Here is a 24,768-nt window from a genome sequence, read left to right on the forward strand (position 1 = left end):
TGCTCAATGTCCAACCAGCTCCAACTGACAGGCAGTTTTTTCTTTTTCTTCGCGGGGCTGTTTTGCATACTGCTACTCTGAGCACCACGGGAGCTAAATTTTTGCATTCTCTTTAATCATTTATCCAACGATTTTCTACATTTTCACCTGTTTCTGAATGAATGAATTTACAAAAAAAAAAATGTATCCCAAATAACGAAAACGCATCCAATACAAAACAAAATTAAATACATTAATTCAAACTCATAATTACGTGTGTTGTTTTATTTTATTGAGAACCCAATTTTATTCCAACGGGCTTTTGAAATTAACAATATGTTCGGTAATTTAGTTTTACAATTAGTTCAGTAAACTTTACCGATCTTTTCGTATCATTTTGACAGCTGATTTTCAATCAGAATTACGGACAGTTCGGTAATTCTAAAATTTACCGAAAACATTACCGACCGCTCAGCGGTTGAGATTTCGGTAAAATAATTACCGAAGTCGGAGATATTTTCTAAGTGTGTACGCGATGATCGATTCTCTTCGTCGATTTTCTCTTTTGTTAATAACTCGCTAGATTTAACGTTTCTCGGTGCGTTTGATGTTGCTTTTGATAGCCAATACAACCTGTTACTACCATAGAGGTAACTCTAAGACTAGTAGGTCCCGAAGAAATGTGCTCAACTTTTTGGCTCAGCTCTGGTACTATCTTCGGTCCCAAGCTAATCGATTCACCCCTCGAAACATAGGAAAATCCACTAACCCCTAATTTTATCTGTCAAACATTCATAGCGAATCAAAACAAACATTGCGTAGTACTAGAATGTTGACTAGAATGGGGTACGTAATCGATTTGCTTGGGACCAATAGACTAGTCAAGTAGTGAGCCAATTTAAAATCGTTAGTTTCGTATTGATTGTTGTTACTACTCTGCATTGAACAAATTCTAGAAAATTGTTTCACTTAGCTGTAGCAATGCAAAGAGAAAATCGAATAAGAAAAGCACGGGAAAGTAAAGTAAACTCTTTTAATTCATACGGCCCCTTGTGTGTCACCTCTGATAAAGCTCCTAGATACACGGCCACTGAGAATAGCTCAGAGGGAGTGACTTCTACCAACAATCAATACGAAACAAACGATTTCAAATTGCCTCACTACTTGACTAGCCTATTGGTCCCAAGCAAATCGATTACGTACCACATTCTTGTCAAAATTCTAGTACTACACTATGTTTGTTTTGATTCGCTATGAAAGTTTGACAGATAAAATGAGGGGTTAGTGAAATTTCTTATGTTTCGAGGGATGAATCGATTAGCTTGGGACCGAAGATAGTACCAGAGCTGAGCCAAAAAGTTGAGCAGGTTTCTTCGGGACCTACTAGTCTTAGAGTTACCTCTATGCTTCTACTCAGTTGTATAAGAAATTTCCTAAGAGGAAGAGGAGACAATAGGGGGACTTTTATGAACCAATTTTCTGTCAAACTCGAACCAGCGCCGGATTAGTCGGGCGAACGTGTAGAAACACGAGAATTTTTACAACAGGGAATTGTATTTATTTTATATATATTTCTTGTATTTTGGCAGTCGACTGCGACCTATAATGAAATAGTTTTTGCACGGTCGTTTCCGCGAGAGAAGAAGAACATGTCACAGACATAAAGAAGGCAGTTGTTTCCTCTTCCTCTTAGGAAATTTCTAAAAAGTGCAGGCTCTCAGCGCCGAGTTCCTCCACACGGTCACTGTGAATAACTCAGAGAGAGAGAGAGAGAGAGAGAGAGTCACTTCTACCATAGAGGTAACTCTAAGACTAGAAGGTCCCGCAGAAACGTGCTCAACTTTTTGGTACAGCTCTGGTACTCTCTTCGGTCCCAAGCTAATCGATTCACCCCTCGAAACATAGGAAAATCCACTAACCCCTCATTTTATCTGTCAAACTTTCATAGCGAATCAAAACAAACATTGCGTAGTACTAGAATTTCTACTAGAATAGGGTACGTTAATCGTTTGCTTGGGACCAATAGGCTACTAAAGTGGTGAGCCAATTTAAAATCGTTAGTTTCGTATTGATTGTTGCTTCTACCAGGGGGTATAGAAAATTTCTAAAAACTGCAGGAACTCAGCGCTGAGTACCTGCAGTTTTTAGAAGTTTCTCATACAACCGAATGAAAGACTCTGTTTCTCTGAATTATTTTCAGTGGTCGTGCAGTTTTAAGAAATTTCCCCATATCTCTGAGTACACACAAAGAACAAAAATTATTGCTATAAATATAATGCATGATCAAATTAAAAGTTTCCCTGATTTCGTAGTTTCACTTATGATCATTTTCAAAATAAAACTTTTTTTTTTTATTTAAAAGTGTTTCCTTTACTTTTGGCTAGTAATTTTAAAAGTTGTAAAACTGTCAAAAAACCATAAGCAGCAGCAGTTTCTTGAACTTTCCCACATTTTCAGCATTGAAAATATACATAAAAACTAAAATACTGGGGGCTAGACAGCTTTCGATCATGAGTCAAACCGGAGTTAATTTTGAGTAACTCTGAGTAACTCACGTAAGATACACATAGCAACCTGATTGAGCTATTATTCGCAAGAAATCGGTGATTCACGTGTTTGTTTACAAATGCAATTACGCCCAAATCCGAGCCCAAATCTCAAATCACTCCGGATATTAAAAATAATGTTTAAACCGATGCTGTCAAGCAAAGTAAGTTGACGTGCTTTCTTGGAATTTCTGTGTAGGGACTTTTGAGACGGTTCGATAGATTCGGATAGGCGGTCACACCTAGGGTCACACATACCTTTTATGCATTCTTATAGGACCTATGCTGCCCATAAAAGCATAACTGTCCCATATGAATAGGAAATCAAGCAAAGATGGGACAATTATGCGAGTATCGGCAGTATGTGGCTTAATTGTCTTATGGAATGTATAAGGCTGATGTTTTGTCAAAAATGTTTAAGTGAAACACATGAATAAAATAATTGATTTTCGTTTCGTGTAGGCTAGCGAGCCAATTCAAAATTGTTATTTTCCACCGGTTGTGATAGTCGAGGTGATAGAAGTACTTATTTTTAAGTACTTCCTATCTCGATTTTGAGTTGTTCCATTATTCCGTGTACACGGCCATTGCAGGTTGAGTTGTTTAAAACTGAAAATTGGGGTGTTTAATTAACGTGTATTGACGACAGGTGTCCCCTTCAGAATCGTTATAATTTTTTGTTTACCGAAGTTTATGGAAAACTGAAGAAAACACGCGCTTGTTCAACGATACACGGACATCACCGGTAATTATTTTTTTGTAAATTTGATGTATTTTCACAGTATAAATAGTTGATCGTTCCATTTGAGCATATGCTCAACTATTTACATCATGCTGGAAAATATTTTTCAACAGTTTTAATTTAAAATCCTCAGTTTTACGTATGTTTTGCAGTTAGCAAAAATTAACTCCACTTACGTCATCTCCCACAGAACAAAACCCAAAGCCAGGAAATGTCAATATTTCGAGTACTGGGCAGTGAAATTTTTTCAGCCTATCGCCAGGGAATAATTTCCGTCAATAGTCGGTCCTTCCTGACGTCGGTTCATAACCGTTTTGCGGAGAAAACAGCGCCTTCCGATGATGTAGAAGGAAATCAACCTTCGGAAGAGCAGGAACAAGCCAAGGTAGAGGTACGAGACGATCCGAAAGATCGCACACGGATCATTCCGGTCGAAACCAGCATCCGGTATCTGACAAGCGAAGCGTACCAACAGACCTATCAAGAAGATCCGGTGTGGAAGCAGTATCGAAGAAATCACAAGGGAGTTTACCCACCGAAGCAAACCCGAAAGACGTGTATCCGACAAGGTAAGCTTGCTACGGGTAATCCGTGTCCCATCTGTCGGGACGAATATCTAGTGTTGGACCACAGGAACGTTGACCTGATCAAACAGTTTATTTCGTCGCAAAACGGAAAAGTTCTCAGCTACCAGATTACCGGGCTGTGCCAGAAGCGGCATCAGGAACTGCTGGTGGTCGTCGAACGGGCCAAGGACTATGGTTTGATAACGTTTGACGTGCCATTCCGGGATTACGATTACTCCGAGTACTATCCGGCGCAGAAGCAATAGATTGTAAGTGCGTACGAGTTGCTGATTTGTTGCGGTGTAGTAGTTTAGATTTATAGTAATTAATGATGGAAATTAGTTGCACCTATTTGGTTGTGGGCGGAGGGATTGCGGGAGTTTCTTGTGCAGAGACATTGGTGTTTCTGGCTGATTCAAAGGATAGTATAATTTTGATAACCGAGTCATCGTTGGTCAAGGCTGCTACCAATCTGATACCACTGGGAAAGGTTCTAACCCGTTTCGATGTGCAGGAGAAGTCGGCCAAGAGTTTGGATAGAAATATTCGAGTAGTAGAAGATCAGCTGCTGAGTATAGAAAGCAAAAGTCACTTCATCAGGACCGTGAATGGAAATAGAATCACCTACAGTTATTTGTGCATTTGCACCGGAGCGCGTCCCAAATTGATTGAGCAAGCCAAGGGTAGTCCGCACGTGATTGGTATTCGGGACACCGAATCGGTTCAGGAGTTCCAAAAACGGGTTAAGAACGCGACTCGCCTGGCCGTGGTCGGAAATGGAGGAATCGCTTCGGAACTGGTGTACGAAATAAGCGGCATCGAGGTCCACTGGATTATCAAAGACGAATACATCAGCTCAACGTTTGTCGATTCCGGTGCCGCTCGGTTCTTTCAGGAACGGTTAACTACCAAAGGGGAGAAGAAATCGATCGTCAAGAGGATGAGATATTCGGAAGAAAAAGGCGAATCTAGTGGAAATAAGCGGGGAGCTGCTCTTGGTCCCGATTGGCATCGGACTGTGGACATTTCGGGGAAGCTGGAGAACGTTCCGGATGCGGTAAAAATACACTACAAGGTTGAGGTCGAAGAAATTGTAGAAAAGAAAGAAGGGTGCCCTTTACAGGTCAGGCTGTCCAATGGCGAAAGCATTGAATGCGATTTTGTAGTTTCAGCAACGGGAGTGGTGCCCACAAGGAATTTCACATGTGATCAAGAATTCCAGCTGGGGCCAGATGGAGGTCTTCTCGTCGACTGGGAAATGGCTACCTCTGTCGAGAACGTTTATGCGGCTGGCGATGTTTGCTATGCTGGTTGGGAACATGCCAAACACTGGTTCCAGATGCGGTTGTGGACACAAGCTCGTCAGATGGGAGCAATGGCTGCTAGAGCAATGGCAGCGAAACGAGCCGGAGAGACGATATACCAGGATTTTTGCTTTGAGTTGTTCAACCATGTTACGACATTATTTGGATACCAGGTGGTTTTACTCGGCCGATACAATGGGCAGGGATTGGACGATAAGTATGAGATACTGCTGAGGATGACACCGGGCCTAGAATACATCAAGTTTATCATGGTCGATGGTCGACTTCAGGGAGCGATGTTGATCGGAGAGACGGGACTGGAGGAGACGAGTGAGAACCTTATTTTGAATCAACTAGACCTAGCACCGTATGGAGAAGACTTGCTGGATCCGAATATTGATATCGAGGACTATTTCGACTAGCATTAGGTCCAGTGAATATATTAATTTCCGTAAATATATCAATTGAGATGCAAAACTGAACATTGTTTTTACTTCTGATGACATTTCCAGCTGTAACCTAGTAGGTATTTCTTTCTAATCAGCAGGAGGAAACGTTTTAGTTACACATTTTTATTGGGAATACTTTCTGAGCACTTTTTCCACCGGTCCGCACCTACGAGAACCTTCAAAAGCAAAGAACGTTATACTATACTGTACTGATAATTTATTCAACCGTCACAATGTACGAACATTCTATACAAAAGAGAAAAAAAAATGCAAAAACGAAAACGTTTCACAGAAGATTTTTATAACTGGAAATTTAGCATCCTCGTGAAATCAACCCTCTATTCACTGTGCTGCTTCCGTTTCCTCTTCCGGTTCTTCCGGTCGTTCGTGTAAGTTGAACAGTTTTGCCACTTCGTTCAAATCGTCATATCGTGTGTGTTGAGCCACGATCCGTCTCGCTGTTCCGATCCGATTGAACACGTTCCACAGCAGGACACCAACTACCTTTTCATCCTTCAGATAGAATATGACACCCTTGTTGAAGTCGTCCTTTTCCTCGTCCGTCGGTTTTTGCTCCGCTTTCTTTGTTATGCTCGTCCGGTCCAGTACCGACGTAGTTGACTCTCCGGAGGAAGCTGGCTTCACGGCAGCATTAGCGGCTTGCAGTTTTTCACCTGTATCCGGAATGGTTTGTACTGGGCTGACCTTAGCGAACACGGCTACCGTCGGCAAGGTGGAATCGATGATTCCGATCGCTTCATATCCTATCTTTGGTCCCAGATCCGACCAGAACATACTCTGATGCGTGTATGGCTTATCTTGAATTACAAAAAAAAAACATGTGTTGGATTTATGATGCTAACAAATGTCTTCACTACTCACTCATTCCAGCCATGTTTTCCCCAGCAAGGCGTCCGGAAACCACGGCATGATCGTGATGTTCCACTCGTCGCCTTCCCAATTTGGGATCGTAAAAGCAAGCGGCGTCCCCAGCCACGTACAAATGCGACCGTGCCCTAAGTTCAGCATCCACTACGAACCCACCCAGCGAGGGATCCGTCTCCAAATCGGACGTCTTGGCCAAATCCGTATTCGGTTCCGAGCCCACAGCTACTATCGCATGATCCACCACCAGGCAGCTGTCGTCAGTCAGCGTTAGCTTAAGTTTCCTGTCCTGTACCTCCGCTGATTTGATCTGGGTTTTTGGCCAAACCTTAACCCCTTCCTCTCTAACACGGTCCGTTGTCCACTGGCTTAAGTATTCCGGCAGGATTTTGCCCATGTTACCTTCTTCGTGGAACAGCTGGTACACCTCCAGCTTCTTATCGCGAATCTCACTGCATTTCGCCAACGCACAGGATAGTTCACTTCCCAAGAATCCACCCCCAATGATGGCCACTTTACTTCCTTCGCTCAGTTTCTCTCCAAGCTCTTCGAAGTCACTTACCGCTTTGAACATCGTAATGCGTTCCTTCACCGCCAACGGAGCGGCTTCAAAAATTGACAAGTTCTTCGGCCTAGCTCCTGTGGCCAGTAGGCATTCTCCATACTTAATTTCGGTGCCATCCGTAAGGATCGCTTTCCTATTCACCACGTCTATCCGTTGCACCTCATAGCCCCTAGCTATGGCAACTCCACCATTTGGCGAATCCAACAGCTTTGTCGGGTCAATGTAAAAGTCATCCGGCTCGTAGTAGATGCTACGCTCCACTCCATTCCATTGTCGAAATTTTAGCGGTTCCATTTGAGCCTTATCCTCCGGATTGAACCAAAGCTCTTTCGACAAGGGTGGTCGCATGTAGGGCATTTCTGTTTCGTTGGTAATGACCAAGACCTTCGCCTTTGCGTCATGGCCTTTGATGGCGCGGAATGCGGCAAAACCTGCTGTTCCACCGCCGATCAGCAAATATGGGACCTCTTTCGGGAGGTCTTTCGAGGAAGCTGGGAATGGTAACTTTGCTTTCTTCTTTGGTTGAGCTGGTACTGCCGTTTCCACTAGGAGTTCCTTGCCATCGAACAGACCTAATTTATAGGCCAGTCCCAAACCGCCAGCAGTCAAAGCGATCGCTCCAAAAATGTATGGAGCATTGGATTTTTGACCAGGCGGTGGAGGAGGTGGGCATACTGGTGAAGCTACTTTAGCGGAAACCGGTTCCTAAAACAAAAACAAACTTGTTAAATACTACTTGCTGTCAGTTCAAACTTAAACTGTTCATGAAGGTAACATATTTCAAAACCTCAGATGGCAGGTCACATTTTCGGGGACTCCCACTATCGGTTTTATCGCAAACTGGTGCTAAAGGCAAATTCTTAAGCTATAGGAAAGATACTTGTTAGGTCTAACATAATTTGATTAAAAAGATTCGCATAATGAAACCTCCCGTACAGGAGCGCTTCGTTTTGGTCTTGATTTTAGAGGCATTTGTACCATCTCTCCGCCGGAATGGTCGCGCTCACCAGGATACTGAATATCTCCGCCAATCATGGGCGTCCGGTCGGGATCAATGCAACCGTATCGGGAAGATTTTCTCTCAGAACTGCACCCGGGATAGGAAGGACTCTGGCAGTCGCCACTCGCTTCAAACAATCGCCGGTGCCGTTCTGTGAGCTTCCTCGTAATCATGTCATTTACCTTTCTCGAGAACCAACGACGGCTGCAGAACGATCCACCTGTGCAGGTCACAAAAATCAATAACATTACATCATGTTCGGTCATTTCGTCGTCGTTCTTTCGAGAGGACGATAACCTAAAAAGTCTCACCGAAATGTTTCCTCGACCGGATCGTAGCTACCCTCGGTTGCGCAATCCGAAGATTGGTTATCACTGCACGAGAAGCTGCTAGCATTTTCACCTCTATGACACGGGACAATTTTCAAATGCAATTTCAAACAGACAGTTACTAAAGATAAAATTCTCTCTTTCTGAGTTTCGGGACGAATTTTACTGCACTCGAGGGTTCATTTATCGACGTTTTGTTTTGCGTTGTTCTCGACAATCTTTGCGCATCAGAATTCGATCTCGTACTGCGCTGCCGAAGGAAAAAAAAATCACAAAAAACGAGAGAAGAAACTATCGATTGCAAACGAGAAACGTCAAAAATGTGGCTGCGTACGTTGAAACACGGAGAACCAAAACTACCCAACGAGTTCTTTAAACTTACTTTTGAGTTGAAGCCTCCACTCTTGTTGTTGTCAAAAATAAAAACCACTCTGCACGCTTACTTCAGCTTCCTCACCGGGTGAGTCGATCGTACTCAATTTCGTCTGATGCATTAGATTGTCAAAATTTGAGTAAACGAGAAATGTCAAACTGAGTAAAAGCCACTCAGTCTGCCAAATCCGAGACTTTAAAAAAAAGGCTCTAAGAAAGGGCAAAATTATTGTATAACAGCGGCAGAAATGTATTAAGGTGATTAGGAATTGCAGGTTTTCAGTCGTCTTCAGCTCCAGTTAAATGAATCTGGAGCAGATAATTTCAATTTTTTATCAAAACAAACTTCTCTGCAGAAAATATCACAGAGTGGGTTTTGATTCACTCTGCGCGAGAACGTCGTCTACTCAAAAGTGAGTAAAAGTGCGCCTACTCACTTTTGCCATACTTCCCGCTGGAATGAGAATGTTTGACTCAATTTTGAGTTGTTGTGAGCTACCGTGTAAGCCAAATACTGTTTCTGAAGGGCGATATCAATCATTGAAAACTTCAAAATCTTTTCATTTCCATCATCGTCATTCTTTAAAATTTACCAAACTTAACGTCTGCTGGTGCTAACACAATTCTATTAATCCTCTCATTTTTAATTATTGTTACTTCTATTTCTACTTATATTCGGTACTATCAAAGTCTATTATTTAGGGTTGAATCAAAGTTTATTACATTCTACATTATTTTCATTCTTTTCCAGCTATGGAGGTGTACGATTTCGAGAAATCCTTGCTTACCCGCCTACAGGAAACTTCAGATGTGTTGTGCGCCCGAGGCATAGCGCTTCCGGCTTCCGAGGTACGTACCGAATGGGCCAACTATGTGGAGATGGCGATCGAACCCACCGGGTGGCAAGCACAGTGGCGAGTACCCCGTGTGATATGTGAGGAACTGTCGATCAAGTTTCCAACCGTTGTCGTTGGTACGGTGGAGCAGGTTCTTTTTGATGAGCTCAAAGCCATTTTTACCGTTGAGTCGGTGCAGGAGGATGATGTGCATATGCCCGATAAGCAGATGGTTTCGCTGGAAGAGTTATGGCCATTGAAAGAGCAAGAAAATGATGCACTCAATGTTGATCGCACGGCAGATTGTTTGGATCGGTTGAGGTTCTTCTATCAGCATGTGTGGATGCCTTGGGATAACGACGAGGATGACGATGGAAGCGATTGGGCCGAGAAGAACCTGTACGATAGGATCAAGTTTTATTACGATGTCAAGAAGCGGGCAATGTCCAAGAGATTAGTTTCGCACGTATTGGCTTTGCTGGCCGAAGCTAATTATGTGCAGAAGAAACGGGAGCTGCTGGAGATGGAAATCGAAGAAGAGGATGGCAATGTGAATGGTTCAGAGAGTGAAAGTTTGGTTGAGAATAGGAGGACAAGCAAATTGGTCGAGCTCCATCTACGGTTGAATGTTATTAAAAACGAGATGAAGATTCTGGAAGATCCGACCTTGAGAGAAGCGTTTGAAAAAGTTCGTTTTGGATCGACCGCAGATAAGCGAACAGAAGAGGAAGTTCTGATTGTGGTTCAAACTGGAACATTGGATCAACATATTGGGTACTTAAACGAAGCCAAGGCAATAGTTGCTCAGTCAAAAACTGTTCGGATCTGTGATTCTTTGCAAGGTGCTCTAGATAGATGCATCCCATCGAATGAACTTTATCTGCCGCCCGGAAGACATGTAATCAAATTTCTGGAATATCTTAATAGTGGGGGATCATTGAAAGCCGTGAAGGCTATGTCCTTCGTGGATGCTTGCGAGAAGGGACAGCTTGATGCAATTGAAGGTAAAACGTTTGTTAGCTCGAAGGACGACGATAGCGTACTTCTGACGGTCGACGGAGATTATTGCTTCGAGAATATCGTGCTGGATTGTGGCAATGTTCGAACCGGCGTTCTCATCAAACAGGGCAATGTAGCGTTCAAAAATTGCTGCCTGATGGGTGACGCCAAGTCTAGTACCAAACAGGGCATAGTGGCGTTTGGTAAGTTTTCTTGTTTGAGCGCAGTTATTTGTTTGTGGAAAAATAATGTTCATTTTTATTTGTAGGAAACTCAACAATTAGTTTGGAAAACTGTGTCCTGAAGGACTTTTCCACCGGTATCTACGCGAATGAAAACTGCCAAATCCATCTGAACGGCAGCATTGTTATGGATTGCATCAACGGACTTGATATCCTGTGTGGGGGCCAGGCCAGTTTCCATTCATCGGAAATTCGTAACTGTAAAACGTACGGTGTCCTTTTGGAAGTTCTGGACCTGAACACATCGCAAGAAGCAGAACAAACTCGGAAGTGCTACAACAATTACATCGAAATCGGTCGAAGCGAATTGAAGTTCGAGGGCATCTGCGAATTCCGGGACAATGGCAAGGCTAATTTCGTCATATCCAAGACCGGAAACTGCAAATTCAACAACTCCTGCTTCGTGGAACAGTCGACGCCATCGAATGTAAGTAGCTACCCTCATGGATCGCCTAAACACAGCGGTAAAGCTGATGTTGACCAGGACGTAGACAGAGACCGTGACTACAAAGCACAGCTAGATGACGTGAAAAACTTACTATGGGGCCATGATCAAACAAAGAGTAACAAAGGAAGGCTTGATTCGCCCGAGTGCAACGGCTGCGATGAAAGTGGTGCAGATGACGAGTCAGATCTGTACGAAACGGGACGGGATAGGACAGGGTTTGGAAGTAGTTGCACGAGCAGTACGACTAGTATGGTTGATGATTCCGTTGTAATAGAAATCGACGAGTCTGTTATTGAAATTGATTGAGAGGATTCGTTGTTTCGTAAAATTTCATATAAAATAGCATAAACCCATTCAATGTTAACGAAAAGAATATCAAGTTAATTATTTAGGAACGCGTTTAATACGCAAAGAAAAGTGAGAGAAAATGCAAGACGTTAGTAAGTTGAGAAGATAATGAATTTTATTGTTTCGCGAGACTCATTGAGATTGACTTCGACGGGACTTGGATTCCGAAATGGCAATTTATACGTTGTGCATCTACTGTAAAATAAGATTTTCTCCGTTATTTTTTTTTATCGTGGTGATGCATGTAGGGGAAGTGTACAAGTATGGCTAATTGGCCATACGGCCTAAGTGCTTGGGGAGGGAGGGGGTGTATTTTTTCCACGATTTAGCGTGACATAATTATTGCATGACCCCATCTTCCAGATGACACCCAGACTGCCCATAATCGCATATCAGTCCCACTGTTGCTTGATTTCTTATCTATATGAGACTGTTATGCGATTATGGGTAGTATATAATGTTATTTTGGTCCAAAGATTTATTTGGGGTCTAAATTTGCATTCAACAGACAAATACACTTTTTTCACAACTTCACCACATTGACACATTAATCTATTATGTTGGAATAAAACAATCATCTTGCATCACCAAAAGATTAACCCAAGAGCAGTAGCGTCAAATCAGCGGTATTTGTGCGAGCAAATATTATAGAAAATTTCACTTTAACTAATTCGGATTTTAATTGTATTTTTGGTTGTTGATATAACAGCAGCACATGCCGATTTTCATACAAAATGGTCAATTTTGACATGATGTAACTTTGTTCTCTTATGATCAATTGAGTGGAAACCATAGTCACAGAACTAAAAATATATTCAATTTTACAATTACAAAATATAAAATTCTCTTAAATTTTAAATTTTTAAAAATTTATATAATCCCCAACCTAACAAATGTAGATAATAGTTAAAACAAATTTAAAATTTTTGCAGTACATAAATTAAAAAAAAAATTCCTTAAATTTCGAACAATTTTACCTAGTACCTACCGAAAAAGGTGTTTCCTAAAATTTGGTATTTTGCAATCGTAAAATTGATCATATTTGTAATTCTGTGGCGAACGTTTCAATTGATCTTAAGAGAACAAAGTTGTTAATTTTGTATGAAAATCGGCATGCGCTGCTATTATATCGAACAGCACTGTATAAACATTTTTTTAAATATTCAAACAAATTTTTGAAAAAAATCATCAATAATGTTTTGAGCGTGCACTCAGTGCACCAACGCGACTGCTGGAAGGTTAATGCTGGAACCTTTTGTAGAAAAATAAATGTTTCCCATTCGATTTTACTTTCAGAAACGAAAAAATATGGAAGATTGAATATTCATCACAATTAAGATGCCGGTATTGTAATCCCTAATCTGTTTGGAAGGTATAACACATCCCAGGCGTTACGTGCTGTAACGGTTTCAGTTTGACGTGTAAGCATGCACCTTCTTTATCGACAGGTTTTGGTTTGTTTACGACGCCAGCTGCTGGTGTGAGCTCGAAAGCAACAATAACTGCGCTAGTTTTATAAATTTGTATTTCAAATTCACTTGCAAGTGTGTATATTTAAGAAAATAAACAATATTACATATATAACCTACGTCGTGTTTCAAAGAAAGATAAAAAACAAAGCATGACGGCAAATCCACCGGAGGAAAACTTCGATCAAGGAGAGGTGAGTGGTGAATCTAGAACTTTCTAATAATCGCGTAATGACACCTTTTTCACTGTCGGAAAACCAGTTCGACGAAGACGATTTGGGGGAGGTTCAAATCGAATCCACAGCCGGACGGAAGCGTCTGTTTAGCAAGGAGCTGCGTTGCATGATGTACGGCTTCGGAGATGACCAGAACCCGTACACGGAGAGCGTCGATCTGCTGGAGGACCTGGTGATTGAGTTCATCACCGAAATGACCCACCGAGCGATGGAAATTGGCCGAACCGGTCGAGTGCAGGTAGAAGATATAATTTTTCTCGTACGGAAAGACGCCCGAAAGTATTCCAGGGTAAAGGACCTGCTGACGATGAATGAGGAACTGAAACGGGCTAGGAAAGCCTTCGACGAAATCAAGTATGTCGGAGCGGAAGCAAAGGTTAAGGAGAAGTAAATGCTGTCGAATTAAAATATGTATACCTACGCACTATTTTGTAAAAGGTCCAATTAAATTAATTTTACTAGGTAATTTGTATGTATTTTTCTGCTAAATGCCCGTGGTCTGCTCGTCTGCTAAAAGATGAAATTTTCAGATCTTTGTTAATATGGAATGTTCGCTTAGAGTTCATCATGATGGTTTTCATGCTTAGAATCACATTCACAACTCGCGGTGGTCGTTGGTTGTTCCGCTTGTTCCATTGCCGGCAGTATTTGAATAGAACTGACTATGCTTTTAGCATATTCCTAGAATTAGCAAAATGAGATAAGCCAGGCTAATTTCTTCCTTCACAAGCTTACCTTAAACAGCAATCCATAGTAACACAGGATAGATTTCGGCAACAAGTGCTCCTCAACAAAGGCTTTGGCATTATCGCGAATCTCCAGCATTGTGTCATCGATTGCCTTAGCCTTCTCGATATTTTCCACTAGATCGGATAAGTCTTTTTTAATCGGAATATACTCCTTCCATTTCTCCAGCTTACTGTAGAAATGTTCGTAATACTTTGAAGCCTGTTTGAACACTACCGAAGAGCCACCCAGCAGGTAAGGAAGCCTGTAGGCGGCTACCGTTCCGTCCATGTTGATTTGATACTTGTAATTGAAAAAGTCGAAAAACGAAATGTACGCCACCTTCGGCCCGTACTTTTTCTCTTCGTCACGGAAGAAAAAGAAATTAGTTAAAGAAGCATTGACTAAATCAGGATGCCTTTGCGATATCCTAACCAAGTCGAGCCTCTCGCGGCATGAATCTCTACCACGCCAAAATCCTTTGGGCTCTTTATCCTTCCAAGGTATGCCCTTTCGCTGAACCGAGAGCATATCGAGCGTCACGCGGTTCATTGCTTCCAACGTCGCTTCGGCGATGTCATAAGTTGGCATAACAATATCGAAAGTATCCTCGCTACCACACCACGAAAATATAGGATACGGACCAGTTGTTCGACGATGCCCACCTTTTGTGACCAGTGGCCAATCACCTAGATTGACAAATAGTTCCATATCTGGAAGAGCAGTTTTTCGAGCCATCGAGAGCAACAGTGCATCCATGTACATTTTGAATCCCGTGTATCGCCCGTAACACGTTCGATAAATTTGATTATCCTTGACCACATAGTTGCACAAGGATACGCTTCCAGGCTTGTCATACTGTTGAATAATCCTTGGCCTAAGACTGGAGAAATTAACCGCTCGGAATGGTATCAAGTCACTCTCTATTTGTACGTCCGTCGTAGGACAATCAATCTGTCGAATCCAATCATTAAGATGGTCCTGAGGACAGTTGCAATTTTCCGTATACAGTTTTCCACTAAATGTGTACGGTGATTCGCCCAAGTGCTGCTCTCCGTGTAGAACGTGAATTTCCATATTCCAGCATGTCTCCACCAGTTTGTACCGGATCAATGAAGACCCATCGAACCGATCGATTTGTTCGATCTTCACCCTACACTCGCCGAGTCGTGATCGTCCCTTGAACAAGACACGATACTTCAATGGCTCTGAAATTCTATAAATTCCAGCGTTAAATTCGAATGTAGGTATCAACTCAACACTATTCTTAAACTCACACATTATTCTGACCATCTCTCGGTTCGATGTAGAAGTACCTCGCATTCAGTGGAAGTTTGTCGGCCAGCTCCACGCCCGGTCCCCATACGCGAGTATTACCGGCATGCAATAGAACAGAATCCCCCTGAAGAAAGGACACCTTCGCCACACTCAGTATCAATACAATAAACACACTCATTATGCCATTAGGGGTTGCACTGCTTTTTTTTTTCTTTCGGTGTTGTACAAAACAAACACTAAAGTACACAATCGATACTGTTAAAAAATCGTTTTCTTCAATGAGCCAAATAGAGAAAGCAATACATAGACGGCGGTGATGTATATAGATAGATGTAGATGAAACTGTTTACAGTTATTAGCTCTCGGTTTCTTTCGTTCTGAACTGTATACCGACCGGGTGAGCGATGTTTGAAAACAAACCAACAGTAGTATAGAGAGGAAGCCAGAGGCGCGAGAGGAGGATCATCATCACGGACAAGGTAACTACATATAGGTGTTCTAATGTGTCAAAATCATGATTCAAGCCATGTTGGATTTTTCTATGGGACAGCCTCGGGGACAGCGATCGAGTTTGTTTACAATTTGCTCTAAAACCGCACAGACAAACAGACGTTATTCTTTGAATAAGTTTTTCTTGATAACATTGTACCTCAATAAAAAGTCAGTAAAGGCCGGCGCACAATAGATACGTTTTCGGGTTTTTTGACAGATAATGCATGGGCTAACTGTCAAAAAACCTGAAAACGTATCTATTGTGCGCCGGCCTTGACGATATCTCTCGAGCTTCTCGCGGAGAATAAGCTAGCTCGTTAACTCGCTAACAATATTGCATGCAAGCTAAACAGAATATATATAAACGTCAAAGTGATCCGATGCCAGCGCTGGGGTGAGCAGTTCGCGGAATTGATAATATTCAAATCAGTCCTTAAATGCGTGAACGATGATCCAGAATTAAATGTTACGTCTGTTTGTCTGCGATACAAGCCATAGTCTGTACGAGGTATTAATTGACCGTTAAATGCTTTTTCGACGAACAACTTGCCAATGTTATGTCTGTTTGTCAAATTCTTCAAGCAAAAAAAGACGATTTTTGGGGCAAATCGGTACATAAAGAATAACTATAGTTTCCGGTGGAAACTTTTGCTTGAATCGTGTAAGAAAACGTGTTTGCAAACTAACTGTTATTATTTCGGTATGGATCAGAGATGTTTTCATGGAAAATTATGCATAACAAGTTTGCACCTACAGGTAGAGGTTACCTCCTGCGCAGCTGCATTTTTCGGAAAATGATGAATATGTGCGATTTCCACTGGGATGAAAGTGGAAATTAAGTGAATTTACTTAGGAAAGATTATATCATGCTGGTGATAATGGAGAAATGGTTGTATAGGACGGCAATATTCAATAAATGTTCATTTTAGTCTTTTTTTTTAGGTAAACATATTGGTACTCAAAATTTTCGACAGAAAAAGCAACGGAACTTGATTTACTCAACACGCACCATACTATAAAATGGTGCTCGATGGTTTATAAAGTGATAACAAGAAGACAAATCATCTTTATTTTGAGTAATTGAGCAATTTACTTCTGTTTACATCATATGTACGATGCAGCATTGATAGAGCTTTGAAATGAAATGAATATATCTCATGAAAGTTCATCTCGAAAAGTCAAAGATGCACATCAGTCTGATGGTGAAAACATTTTCTTCTTCAATTTGAATGTTATATTGGAAGGATTTTACGCAGGCTTGATGAAAATTATGATTTAATGCTAATTTTCACGAATTTTATATGCAATCTGTCAACATTATCATCATCATGCAGTGCCGACATCTGTGTCGAGCTTTTACGGCAATCTCCCAATAGGATACGAAATGCTACAGAAATTACTTTTTCTTAAAGCGAATTCGTTTATTATCGGGGTTGAAACCGAACTTTTTGTCAGTGCGAACCTCAACCTGAGCTAGGTTTTAAAAACAAACGAGCAAACTGACGTTTGTCAGAAAACAAGCAGACCCAATCTTGATACCCGATCCAGGTTGGAACTGAATAATAAACGAATTCGCTATTAGCATTTCTTGATTGATGAATCTTCGTTACGGTCGACCAGCAGATGGAAATGATGAGAAAATGAAAATGACGTTTTGCTACCTGTCAAATCGTATGGAATATTTTTTAGTACATCATCACTTTTGTGGTTTTAGATTTCAAATCTAGGTGTCGCATGCACTGGTGCAGTTTCGCGTAGATTCATCAATCCTGTACGCAGTTCAAAAGAAATCTGTAAAGGAAAGATCGATTACATTAGTATCGTGATCGACATGAAGGTTGCGCTTTTCTTGCCGAATTGAAGAATCAAAGTGACGATTGACTCACAGATGGCGAGTGGGTGAAAATGGTAATGCCGTTTTTATATCTGTGAAATTGCATGATTTTTTTTTAGAACGTCATCATTTATGTAATTGCGGATCTAAAAACTAGACGTCACAATACCAGTTTTGGCTTTGCTTTGATTCGCCGATAATGATCTGATCAATTATTCCGTTAGGTAATTATTACGTTTGTTTGCAAAAATGATGTTTTGGATGCATTTTAACAACATAAAAACTAATTATTGTTGATTTTTAAATTTTACAATAGCTCGCTATGATCTCAAAATTTAGCAAAAGACACCTCCCTATAGCTATCAAATTTACTTTTAGTAATAATACTCAAAAATTACTGCCCAATTTCGTTACGCACCTCTGTATGGGTACCCGTTTAACCAATTCCAAATGAGCCCCGTTGAATTGCTTTAGCTATTCAAACCATGTTGGGTATATAAATGGTGATACAGCTTTGTCACTATATAGGCGAGGAGGTCGCGGGAGGGAAAAGTGCGGTTTTAGAGCAAATTGTAAACAAACTCGGTTGCTGTCCCATACAAAAATCCAACATGACTGAATCATGAATTTGACACATTAGAACACCTATATGTATACATACATACTATAGTCACCTTGATTCAAACTAACGGGGTTCTACGGTAATGACACCATCAAACAACCCGCATAAACGCGAACCATAAATTGACCTTACCTAAAATGGTTAAAAATTGTTTATAATCCCTGCTAAACTTTAACTGAAATGGTTATGGAACTTTACATGAACGTTTAATGATAAAGTTTCAACCTTATGTATTATGGTTTTTTGGAACTGGACCTTACAAATAATGGGTTGTTAAGAACCATTACCATTCCAAATTCTTGTTTTCTCCATACATTTTCAGAAAGAGAACTATATAAGAACGTTTTTACTTATGATTTGAGAACATTAATGGTAATGGTTATGGTAGTCAGTAAGGTCCATTAATGGTTTTGTATTATCGCTCAACTTTACGTGGAATATATCGTGAATTGGTAATCAGTAAATTACAGGCAACCAATTCGCGATATATTCCACATAAAGTTGATCGATGTTACAAAACCATTCGTGGACCTTACTGACTACCATAACCATTACCATTAAAGTTCTCAAACCATAAGTTAAAAGGTTCTAATATAGTTCTCTTTCCGAAAATGTATGGAGAAAACAAGAATTTGGAACGGTAATGGTTCTTAACAACCCATTATTTGTAAGGTCCAGTTCCAAAAAACCATAATACATAAGGTTGAAACTTTATCATTAAACGTTCATGTAAAGTTCCATAACCATTTCAGTTAAAGTTTAGCAGGGATTATAAACAATTTTTAACCATTTTAGGTAAGGTCAATTTATGGTTCGCGTTTATGCGGGAAGTCCGACGCATTTCGGATTATCGAGTCGCCGGATTTAAAAAAAAAACACCTGGCAGCCCTAGACGAGAGTGCTGCTTTTGTTTGCGGTTTTACGTGAGAAAGTAAAGGATAGACGATTGGCGTCTTGCAGTGAAACTTTTCCAAGCTTTCGCCACCTACATTTCGAAGTGAGAACTACTAGAAGGAGGATAGTTTCCAAATTTTCCAAGTAAAACAGACGCTTTTTGGGGCAAATCGGTCCATTAAGAAAAACTAATAATTTCCCGTGGAAACTTTTGCTTGAATCGTGTAAGAAAACGTGTTTGAAAACTATTTGTTATTATTTCGGTATGGATCGGAGATGTTTTCATGGCAAATTATGCATAACAAGTTTGCACCCACAGGGAGAGGTTACCTCCTGCGCAGCTGCATTTTTCAGAAAATGGTAAATATGTGAGATTTACACTAAGATGAAAGTGGAAATTAAGTTCATTTACTTATGAAAGGTTGTATCATGCTGGTGGTAATGGAGAATTGGTTGTATAGGACGCCAATATTAAATAAATGTTCATTTTGGCCTTTTCTAAGAAAACATATTGATACTCACAATTTTCGACGGAAAACGCAACGGAACTTGCTTTACTCAACACGCACCATACTATAAAATGGTGCTAGATGGTCTTCAAAGTGATAACAAGAATACAAATCATCTTTATTTTGAGTAATTGAGCAATTTACTTCTGTTTACATCATATTTACAATGCAGCATTGATGGAGCCGCGAAATGAAATGAATATATCTAATGAAAGTTCAACTGGAAAAGTCAAAGATGCATATCAGTCTGATCGTGAAAACGTTTTCTTCTTCAATTCGAATGTTATATTGGAAGGATTTTACACAGGCTTGATGAAAATTATGATTTAACGCTAATTTTCACGAATTTTATATGCAGTCTGTCAACATTATCATCATCATGCAGTGGCGACATCTGCGTTGAGATTTTACGGCAATCTTCCAATAGGAGATGTTTTTGTTATCTTCACGCCCACTCACACACACATCAATGTTTTTGATTGGTTTCGCGACGGTTTGGGTTCTACCGGTTCTACGATTTTCACAGCTTGAAATAAGAGAGTGATTGTGCAACTGTAAATATTATTAAAATTGGTTTCATTTTCGAATAAACAAAGCAAACAATAGGACTTTGTTATCGTCTGTGGTTTGAGTTGTCGCCTTTTCTTGATTTGATTTCCGCAGTAGAGTTCTTTTGTGTTCTTTCCGTTGTTTCGCTTCTGGCCGGCTCAGAAAAAAAAACAAGCAAATCGAACTGATAACAAACGAAGCAAGCGCTGATTATTCCAACGTCGTCAAGCTTCACCTAGAATCGTTCAAAAAAATGTCGCGCAAGGACAGTACAATTCAACCAGCGGAGGAACCAAAAGCATTCTTTATCTGGAACCATCATCTGACGCCGACGACTACCGTTATTGGAGGATCAACATTAGAAGATTTGGCCAAATTTAACATTGTTTACGGAACGCAATCGACGGATCGTTCATCCCTGCTGGTAGGAGAAGTTATCCCAGTCAGTCAAGTATCAGAGTTCGACGAACCGGAAGAAATGGAAGGTTCTTTGGCAAACCCGAAAGGCCCTGCTTATGTGAGTATTAAAGACTACTGTTGTTCATCGGACGCCTCCATAAAATTTGCTTTGAATTTTCTAGAATATCATACAGAACAAATTGAACCTATGCGAAAAACGGGGTCCCAAATTCATTTGCCGAGAATGTCGGTATGTTGTTCATACCCGGCTAAGTATGGTTACACACATGAAAATGCACCTTAAACCGTTCTGTGAGGTCTGCTTCAGTTTGTTCGATTCGAAGGATGCTGTGGTAATTTATGATAGAAGATTTATTGAATCAGTCCTACAAAGAAAATCCATAATTTCAGCGTCGTCACATTGAGTCGGCCCATCCGGAGGTAGTCCTCCGTGACCGTAGTCCCCCGCCACCATCCAGTGACTTCTACTGTTTTCAAACGGTCGCTCCACCAAATACACCGACCCCCATATCTGACGATGAGATGGCAACGTTCGAAGAATTGATCAATCCTATCGTCAAATTCCCGGTCAATGTGGCTGCGGTTCATAAGCTATTGCATAATGAAGATACGGATGGAGTGAGCACCGAAGACGAACAACGATTGGTCATCGATGATGGTTCGACACCCGGTCCAAGTCGTGGGCGTCCCGTACGTCCCAAAAAAACGCCTACCTTGAAACGTACACTGAAGAAGAAACCCAACAAGGTTAAAATAAAGGATGTCACCGCCACTCCGGATAGTGTCATGAAGAAGATCACTTCTCGCTTTGGACGGTCCATCAGTCTGAAGATGCCTCAATACTGAGGTAATTGTTTTTTTTACTAAATATTACGGTTTCATTGTTTTGTAATATGAATTGAACTATCTGGAGTTGAAGAAGATTATGGTTGTTAATTATATCTCTTTATTTGTTATAAGTAAATTTAAAACATCAATTAAAAATCAGCAAATTCCTTGACAAACAAACACTTTGAAGCAACTTTTAAATCTTGTTCGTCGTAAACATCAAACTGGGAAGCATCGCCTGGCCCGCTGACTTTGGGAACGAAAGGCGCAGTAACCTCCACGTTCATTAAGCCGATCCAATTCGTGCCACGAAACCATGTATGTTGCTTGATATCATTGGCTCCGTTCCTTAGATTACCAAACCGTCGCGTCAGATCAACTTGCAGAATACTCTGCACTAAATTTTTCAGTTCACCGCTGAAGTTAGCAGGAAAACGAAATTTTCCCTTGCAAATTCTTTCAAACAGCACCATATGATCACTTGAGTTCGTATAGAAAGGAGTGTATCCCGCCGCCATTTCGAACAGTAAAATCCCAAAAGACCACCAATCGACGCTCTTGCCATATCCTTTCGATTGAATAATCTCCGGAGCTAGATACTCAGGAGTTCCACAAAGGGTCCACGTTCGATCGCGAATCAACTGAAAAAAAAGACGTCATCCTTCGGTCAATGGCATACCAATATTTGTATAGCTGATATCGTACCTTGCAAAAGCCAAAATCTGTTATTTTAACATAACCCTTCGTATCGATCAAGATGTTCTCCGGTTTAAGGTCCCTGTAGATCAGATTCATGTGGTGTAGATACTCTATGGCTAGCGCCACCTGTGCCCCATAAAATTTGGCTTGCTCTTCTGCGAAGCGCTTCGATTTTCTCAGCAGCGCAAACATCTCCCCACCGCACACGAACGGCATCGCTAGATAGATGTAGGCATTATCCTTGAAGCAATATTCCAGGTGAACCAGAAACGGATATTCTACGCTTTGCAGTATTCGCTTTTCGTTGATCGTGTGCTGCAGCTGCTTGTGGCGGACAATCTTCTCCTTGGATAAAATCTTCAATGCAAAGTACTCTTCGGTGTTCTTTTTACGGATCAATTTCTTAAATTTAAATTTATTATAAAAACCGTAATTAACCCGGATGACTCATAGAATAATACTAACCACAACGCCAAATGCTCCGGTACCCAGCGTCTTGAGCACATCGTAATCTTGCAGTCCAGTATCGGTTGAGCTCTTCGGGTTGTTGTACTTTTTCTCAAAGTCCACTTTCAAGCGGTTCAATATCTGCTTGTAGTCGCTGCTGGTTGAGAACTTTTTGGCACCCGTTCGAGCACTGGCTGCCGATGGGGTGCCCTTGGAAACATTCTTCAACGTGACAATTGACTTTACTGCTGCCTCGGACATCATGCCCTTGGCTCGACCTCGGCGACGGACAAACAACTGGTGTTTGAACTGTTCCCATCGTTCCCAGCGAGGCATAGCTTGCTATTTATTTTTGTTTTTGCTGGAACACACGTGTGGCACATTAATTTACTCAATTTACTAGGACATGGACATATTTAAGCTAATCGGTTGATGAGAACGAAGAAACTGGCAAAGATCAAACTTTTGATTGCACATTTTTACAGGTTAGCAATCGGTTATCAAAATGTTTCTATTGTTAACCTACCTCAATAGAGGTGTGTGTTTTGAGCGTTATCATTAAACAGTAGAGTTTAGGTATGTAGGTAACTGGAAATTGTATACGATTGGTATGACCACAGATGACTGTGGCGAGCACTGATTTGAAGAAAATTCCAAGCATATTAAATTCTGAGCATAGTTCCCTAATAATGCTAGGGCTAATTCCAAGGTAAATCTAAAAATAATTTCAAGTACATTCTGAAGAAAGCTTCAAAGGAATTCTGAGATTAATTACAAGGGAATTGAAATTTGAAGTTACAATTTCGAAGACATTTTGAGAAGGTTTTTATGGGAATTCCGAGTTCAATTCCAATGAATTGCAGAAACATTCTATGTTGAATTCAGGCAAATTTCAAATAGAATCACGAAAGAAACTTCAACAAATTCTTGGAAGGATCATTAAAAATTTTAGGATGAATTCCATGATTTTTGTTAGAAGTATTCAGCATAGAATTCCTGAACTGTTATGCAGAAAATTTCAAGGAAATTCCGAGATACAAACATTTCTTCTTGAGGAATTCTGAAATGAACTCTGTAAAGACAAAGGGATATTAGTTTAAAGAAAATTCATTAAAACCTTCCACAGAAATTCTGGCAGATTTTGCTGACCTTGGAACGACTAATTTAACAGTGATCCTTACAGCACAACCATTTTCGGTGTTACGCTTAATCGGGGAAATTTCTGAAATTACCAGGAAATTGCTAATCGAGATTTAATTGTTACCACCCCCCCCCCCCCCACCCTCCTCCTACTTTGAAACTTGGCTACTCCCATGGTTGATGCTCTCCATACAATTTCCTTTTATAGATTTCTATGTAGGTTTCGATTCTGTGACACTACCCCGAATGTCACTACCCCAAACGCCATAACCCCGAACGCCGTTACCCCGAACGCCGTTACCCCGAATAGTACACTACCCCGAATGGCGACTACCCCGAAATTAAGACAAATAGAAGAACAGCAAGGGATACATTTTTGAGAAGGAAATTTTCTAATTAACCACTTCATTCGAGCACTTAAAATGACGTTTACTACCACTCGAACTTTGAAATAAAACATTATTTTGAGATTTTTTCTTCTAGAACCTCGAGAAAAGTAGCCAACATTTGTGCGTTTTATAATTAAAAATAGAAATTAGTTGGTTCAGTTTTGTGAAATCGCTGGTAGAAAGTCACGCCAAAACTGCTTGACAAAGTGGTCAATTTATACTGAATACAAATGATAGGATTCTATAACATTCCCCAGAAAACCATTCCCCCGAAAACCATTCCCCAGAATCTCATTCCCCAGAATGCACCATTTCCCAGAAAAGCATTTCCCAGAATGAACCATTCCCCAGAATGTACCATTCCCCAGAAAAGTATGCCATGTATTAGATTGACTATTTTTGTTTATTATAGTCATTCCTGGAATATTCTTTCGCGTATATAAAAAGAAAAGAAAAACTTATTAGGATATGTTTATAAATTACGTAGACAGTTTAGGGAAGGGGGGGGGGGGTTGGCAATTGTGTATGGAAAATTGTCTGCGCAGGGGAAGGGGGGGGGGGTCAAGAATCCCAAAAAAAAACTGTCTACGTAGTTAATGAACAGCCCCTTAATGGCTCAAGGGGGT

At 40.7% G+C, this 24,768-nt stretch overlaps 9 protein-coding genes across 11 annotated transcripts in view; 6 read left to right on the forward strand and 3 right to left on the reverse strand.

The window, feature by feature from the left end:
* Positions 1–24,768, forward strand: part of LOC135705731 (E3 ubiquitin ligase Rnf121) — a 598,717-nt gene that overhangs the window by 569,592 nt on the left and 4,357 nt on the right. The window lies entirely within an intron of this gene.
* On the forward strand, positions 3,188–4,179 carry mRpS18B (mitochondrial ribosomal protein S18B). The gene is made up of 2 exons (XM_065227406.1): positions 3,188–3,270; positions 3,458–4,179. The coding sequence occupies exon 2, from the start codon at positions 3,479–3,481 to the stop codon at positions 4,097–4,099; it is 621 nt and encodes a 206-aa protein (XP_065083478.1). The 5' UTR covers positions 3,188–3,270; positions 3,458–3,478; the 3' UTR covers positions 4,100–4,179.
* On the forward strand, positions 4,098–5,607 carry Pyroxd1 (pyridine nucleotide-disulfide oxidoreductase domain 1). The gene has a single exon (XM_065227405.1). It carries the CDS (start codon positions 4,162–4,164, stop codon positions 5,557–5,559), a length of 1,398 nt encoding a protein of 465 aa, XP_065083477.1. The 5' UTR covers positions 4,098–4,161; the 3' UTR covers positions 5,560–5,607.
* On the reverse strand, positions 5,789–8,624 carry AIF (Apoptosis inducing factor). 2 transcript variants are annotated; one of them, XM_065227404.1, is made up of 4 exons: positions 8,348–8,624; positions 8,219–8,256; positions 6,469–7,741; positions 5,789–6,404 (listed from the first exon to the last, which is right to left on the reverse strand). In XM_065227404.1, the coding sequence occupies exons 1-4, from the start codon at positions 8,430–8,432 to the stop codon at positions 5,929–5,931; spliced, it is 1,872 nt and encodes a 623-aa protein (XP_065083476.1). In that variant the 5' UTR covers positions 8,433–8,624; the 3' UTR covers positions 5,789–5,928. The 2 variants fall into 2 exon arrangements, with proteins under 2 accessions (XP_065083476.1, XP_065083475.1); XM_065227403.1 differs by lacking the exons at positions 8,219–8,256; positions 8,348–8,624 and adding exons at positions 7,824–7,901; positions 7,964–8,191.
* Positions 9,332–13,043, forward strand: nesd (nessun dorma). Of its 2 annotated transcripts, XM_065227408.1 has the most exons (4): positions 9,332–9,415; positions 9,489–10,775; positions 10,841–11,241; positions 12,907–13,043. In XM_065227408.1, exons 2-4 carry the CDS (start codon positions 9,491–9,493, stop codon positions 12,928–12,930), a joined length of 1,710 nt encoding a protein of 569 aa, XP_065083480.1. In that variant the 5' UTR covers positions 9,332–9,415; positions 9,489–9,490; the 3' UTR covers positions 12,931–13,043. The 2 variants fall into 2 exon arrangements, with proteins under 2 accessions (XP_065083480.1, XP_065083479.1); XM_065227407.1 differs by lacking the exon at positions 12,907–13,043 and having other exon boundaries at positions 10,841–11,697.
* Taf13 (TATA-box binding protein associated factor 13) lies at positions 13,141–13,759 on the forward strand. Its single transcript, XM_065227411.1, has 2 exons — positions 13,141–13,273; positions 13,341–13,759. The coding sequence occupies exons 1-2, from the start codon at positions 13,232–13,234 to the stop codon at positions 13,704–13,706; spliced, it is 408 nt and encodes a 135-aa protein (XP_065083483.1). The 5' UTR covers positions 13,141–13,231; the 3' UTR covers positions 13,707–13,759.
* Positions 13,774–15,553, reverse strand: LOC135705663 (protein O-glucosyltransferase 2-like). The gene is made up of 3 exons (XM_065227410.1): positions 15,319–15,553; positions 14,051–15,257; positions 13,774–13,996 (listed from the first exon to the last, which is right to left on the reverse strand). Exons 1-3 carry the CDS (start codon positions 15,495–15,497, stop codon positions 13,871–13,873), a joined length of 1,512 nt encoding a protein of 503 aa, XP_065083482.1. The 5' UTR covers positions 15,498–15,553; the 3' UTR covers positions 13,774–13,870.
* LOC135705860 (uncharacterized) lies at positions 20,249–21,566 on the forward strand. The gene is made up of 3 exons (XM_065227713.1): positions 20,249–20,736; positions 20,801–20,971; positions 21,030–21,566. The coding sequence occupies exons 1-3, from the start codon at positions 20,473–20,475 to the stop codon at positions 21,483–21,485; spliced, it is 891 nt and encodes a 296-aa protein (XP_065083785.1). The 5' UTR covers positions 20,249–20,472; the 3' UTR covers positions 21,486–21,566.
* Positions 21,518–23,110, reverse strand: LOC135705859 (cAMP-dependent protein kinase catalytic subunit beta-like). Its single transcript, XM_065227712.1, has 3 exons — positions 22,632–23,110; positions 22,173–22,568; positions 21,518–22,108 (listed from the first exon to the last, which is right to left on the reverse strand). The coding sequence occupies exons 1-3, from the start codon at positions 22,947–22,949 to the stop codon at positions 21,617–21,619; spliced, it is 1,206 nt and encodes a 401-aa protein (XP_065083784.1). The 5' UTR covers positions 22,950–23,110; the 3' UTR covers positions 21,518–21,616.

Source organism: Ochlerotatus camptorhynchus, unplaced genomic scaffold, assembly GCF_037179485.1.
Source record: "Ochlerotatus camptorhynchus isolate MF236.1 unplaced genomic scaffold, CSIRO-AGI_Acam_v1.1 ptg000274l, whole genome shotgun sequence".
In the NCBI taxonomy this organism is placed as follows: domain Eukaryota; kingdom Metazoa; phylum Arthropoda; class Insecta; order Diptera; family Culicidae; genus Ochlerotatus; species Ochlerotatus camptorhynchus.

Excerpts from the sequence above, each read along its gene's own strand:
- mRpS18B (XM_065227406.1), top strand. The coding sequence starts at position 3,479 with ATGTCAATATTTCGAGTACTGGGCAGTGAAATTTTTTCAGCCTATCGC.
- Pyroxd1 (XM_065227405.1), top strand. The coding sequence starts at position 4,162 with ATGATGGAAATTAGTTGCACCTATTTGGTTGTGGGCGGAGGGATTGCG.
- AIF (XM_065227403.1), bottom strand. The coding sequence starts at position 8,071 with ATGATTGGCGGAGATATTCAGTATCCTGGTGAGCGCGACCATTCCGGC. Across the intron at positions 7,902-7,963 it reads GAAGCGCTCCTGTACGGGAG|CTTAAGAATTTGCCTTTAGC; the intron begins GTTTCATTATGC and ends TCTTTCCTATAG. Across the intron at positions 7,742-7,823 it reads AATGTGACCTGCCATCTGAG|GAACCGGTTTCCGCTAAAGT; the intron begins GTTTTGAAATAT and ends TTTTTGTTTTAG.
- nesd (XM_065227407.1), top strand. The coding sequence starts at position 9,491 with ATGGAGGTGTACGATTTCGAGAAATCCTTGCTTACCCGCCTACAGGAA. Across the intron at positions 10,776-10,840 it reads ACAGGGCATAGTGGCGTTTG|GAAACTCAACAATTAGTTTG; the intron begins GTAAGTTTTCTT and ends TTTTATTTGTAG.
- Taf13 (XM_065227411.1), top strand. The coding sequence starts at position 13,232 with ATGACGGCAAATCCACCGGAGGAAAACTTCGATCAAGGAGAG. Across the intron at positions 13,274-13,340 it reads AAAACTTCGATCAAGGAGAG|TTCGACGAAGACGATTTGGG; the intron begins GTGAGTGGTGAA and ends TCGGAAAACCAG.
- LOC135705663 (XM_065227410.1), bottom strand. The coding sequence starts at position 15,497 with ATGAGTGTGTTTATTGTATTGATACTGAGTGTGGCGAAGGTGTCCTTT. Across the intron at positions 15,258-15,318 it reads AGAGATGGTCAGAATAATGT|AATTTCAGAGCCATTGAAGT; the intron begins GTGAGTTTAAGA and ends TGGAATTTATAG. Across the intron at positions 13,997-14,050 it reads ACTATGGATTGCTGTTTAAG|GAATATGCTAAAAGCATAGT; the intron begins GTAAGCTTGTGA and ends TGCTAATTCTAG.
- LOC135705860 (XM_065227713.1), top strand. The coding sequence starts at position 20,473 with ATGTCGCGCAAGGACAGTACAATTCAACCAGCGGAGGAACCAAAAGCA. Across the intron at positions 20,737-20,800 it reads ACCCGAAAGGCCCTGCTTAT|AATATCATACAGAACAAATT; the intron begins GTGAGTATTAAA and ends TGAATTTTCTAG. Across the intron at positions 20,972-21,029 it reads TCGATTCGAAGGATGCTGTG|CGTCGTCACATTGAGTCGGC; the intron begins GTAATTTATGAT and ends CCATAATTTCAG.
- LOC135705859 (XM_065227712.1), bottom strand. The coding sequence starts at position 22,949 with ATGCCTCGCTGGGAACGATGGGAACAGTTCAAACACCAGTTGTTTGTC. Across the intron at positions 22,569-22,631 it reads CCGGAGCATTTGGCGTTGTG|AAATTGATCCGTAAAAAGAA; the intron begins GTTAGTATTATT and ends TTTAAATTTAAG. Across the intron at positions 22,109-22,172 it reads CAGATTTTGGCTTTTGCAAG|TTGATTCGCGATCGAACGTG; the intron begins GTACGATATCAG and ends CTTTTTTTTCAG.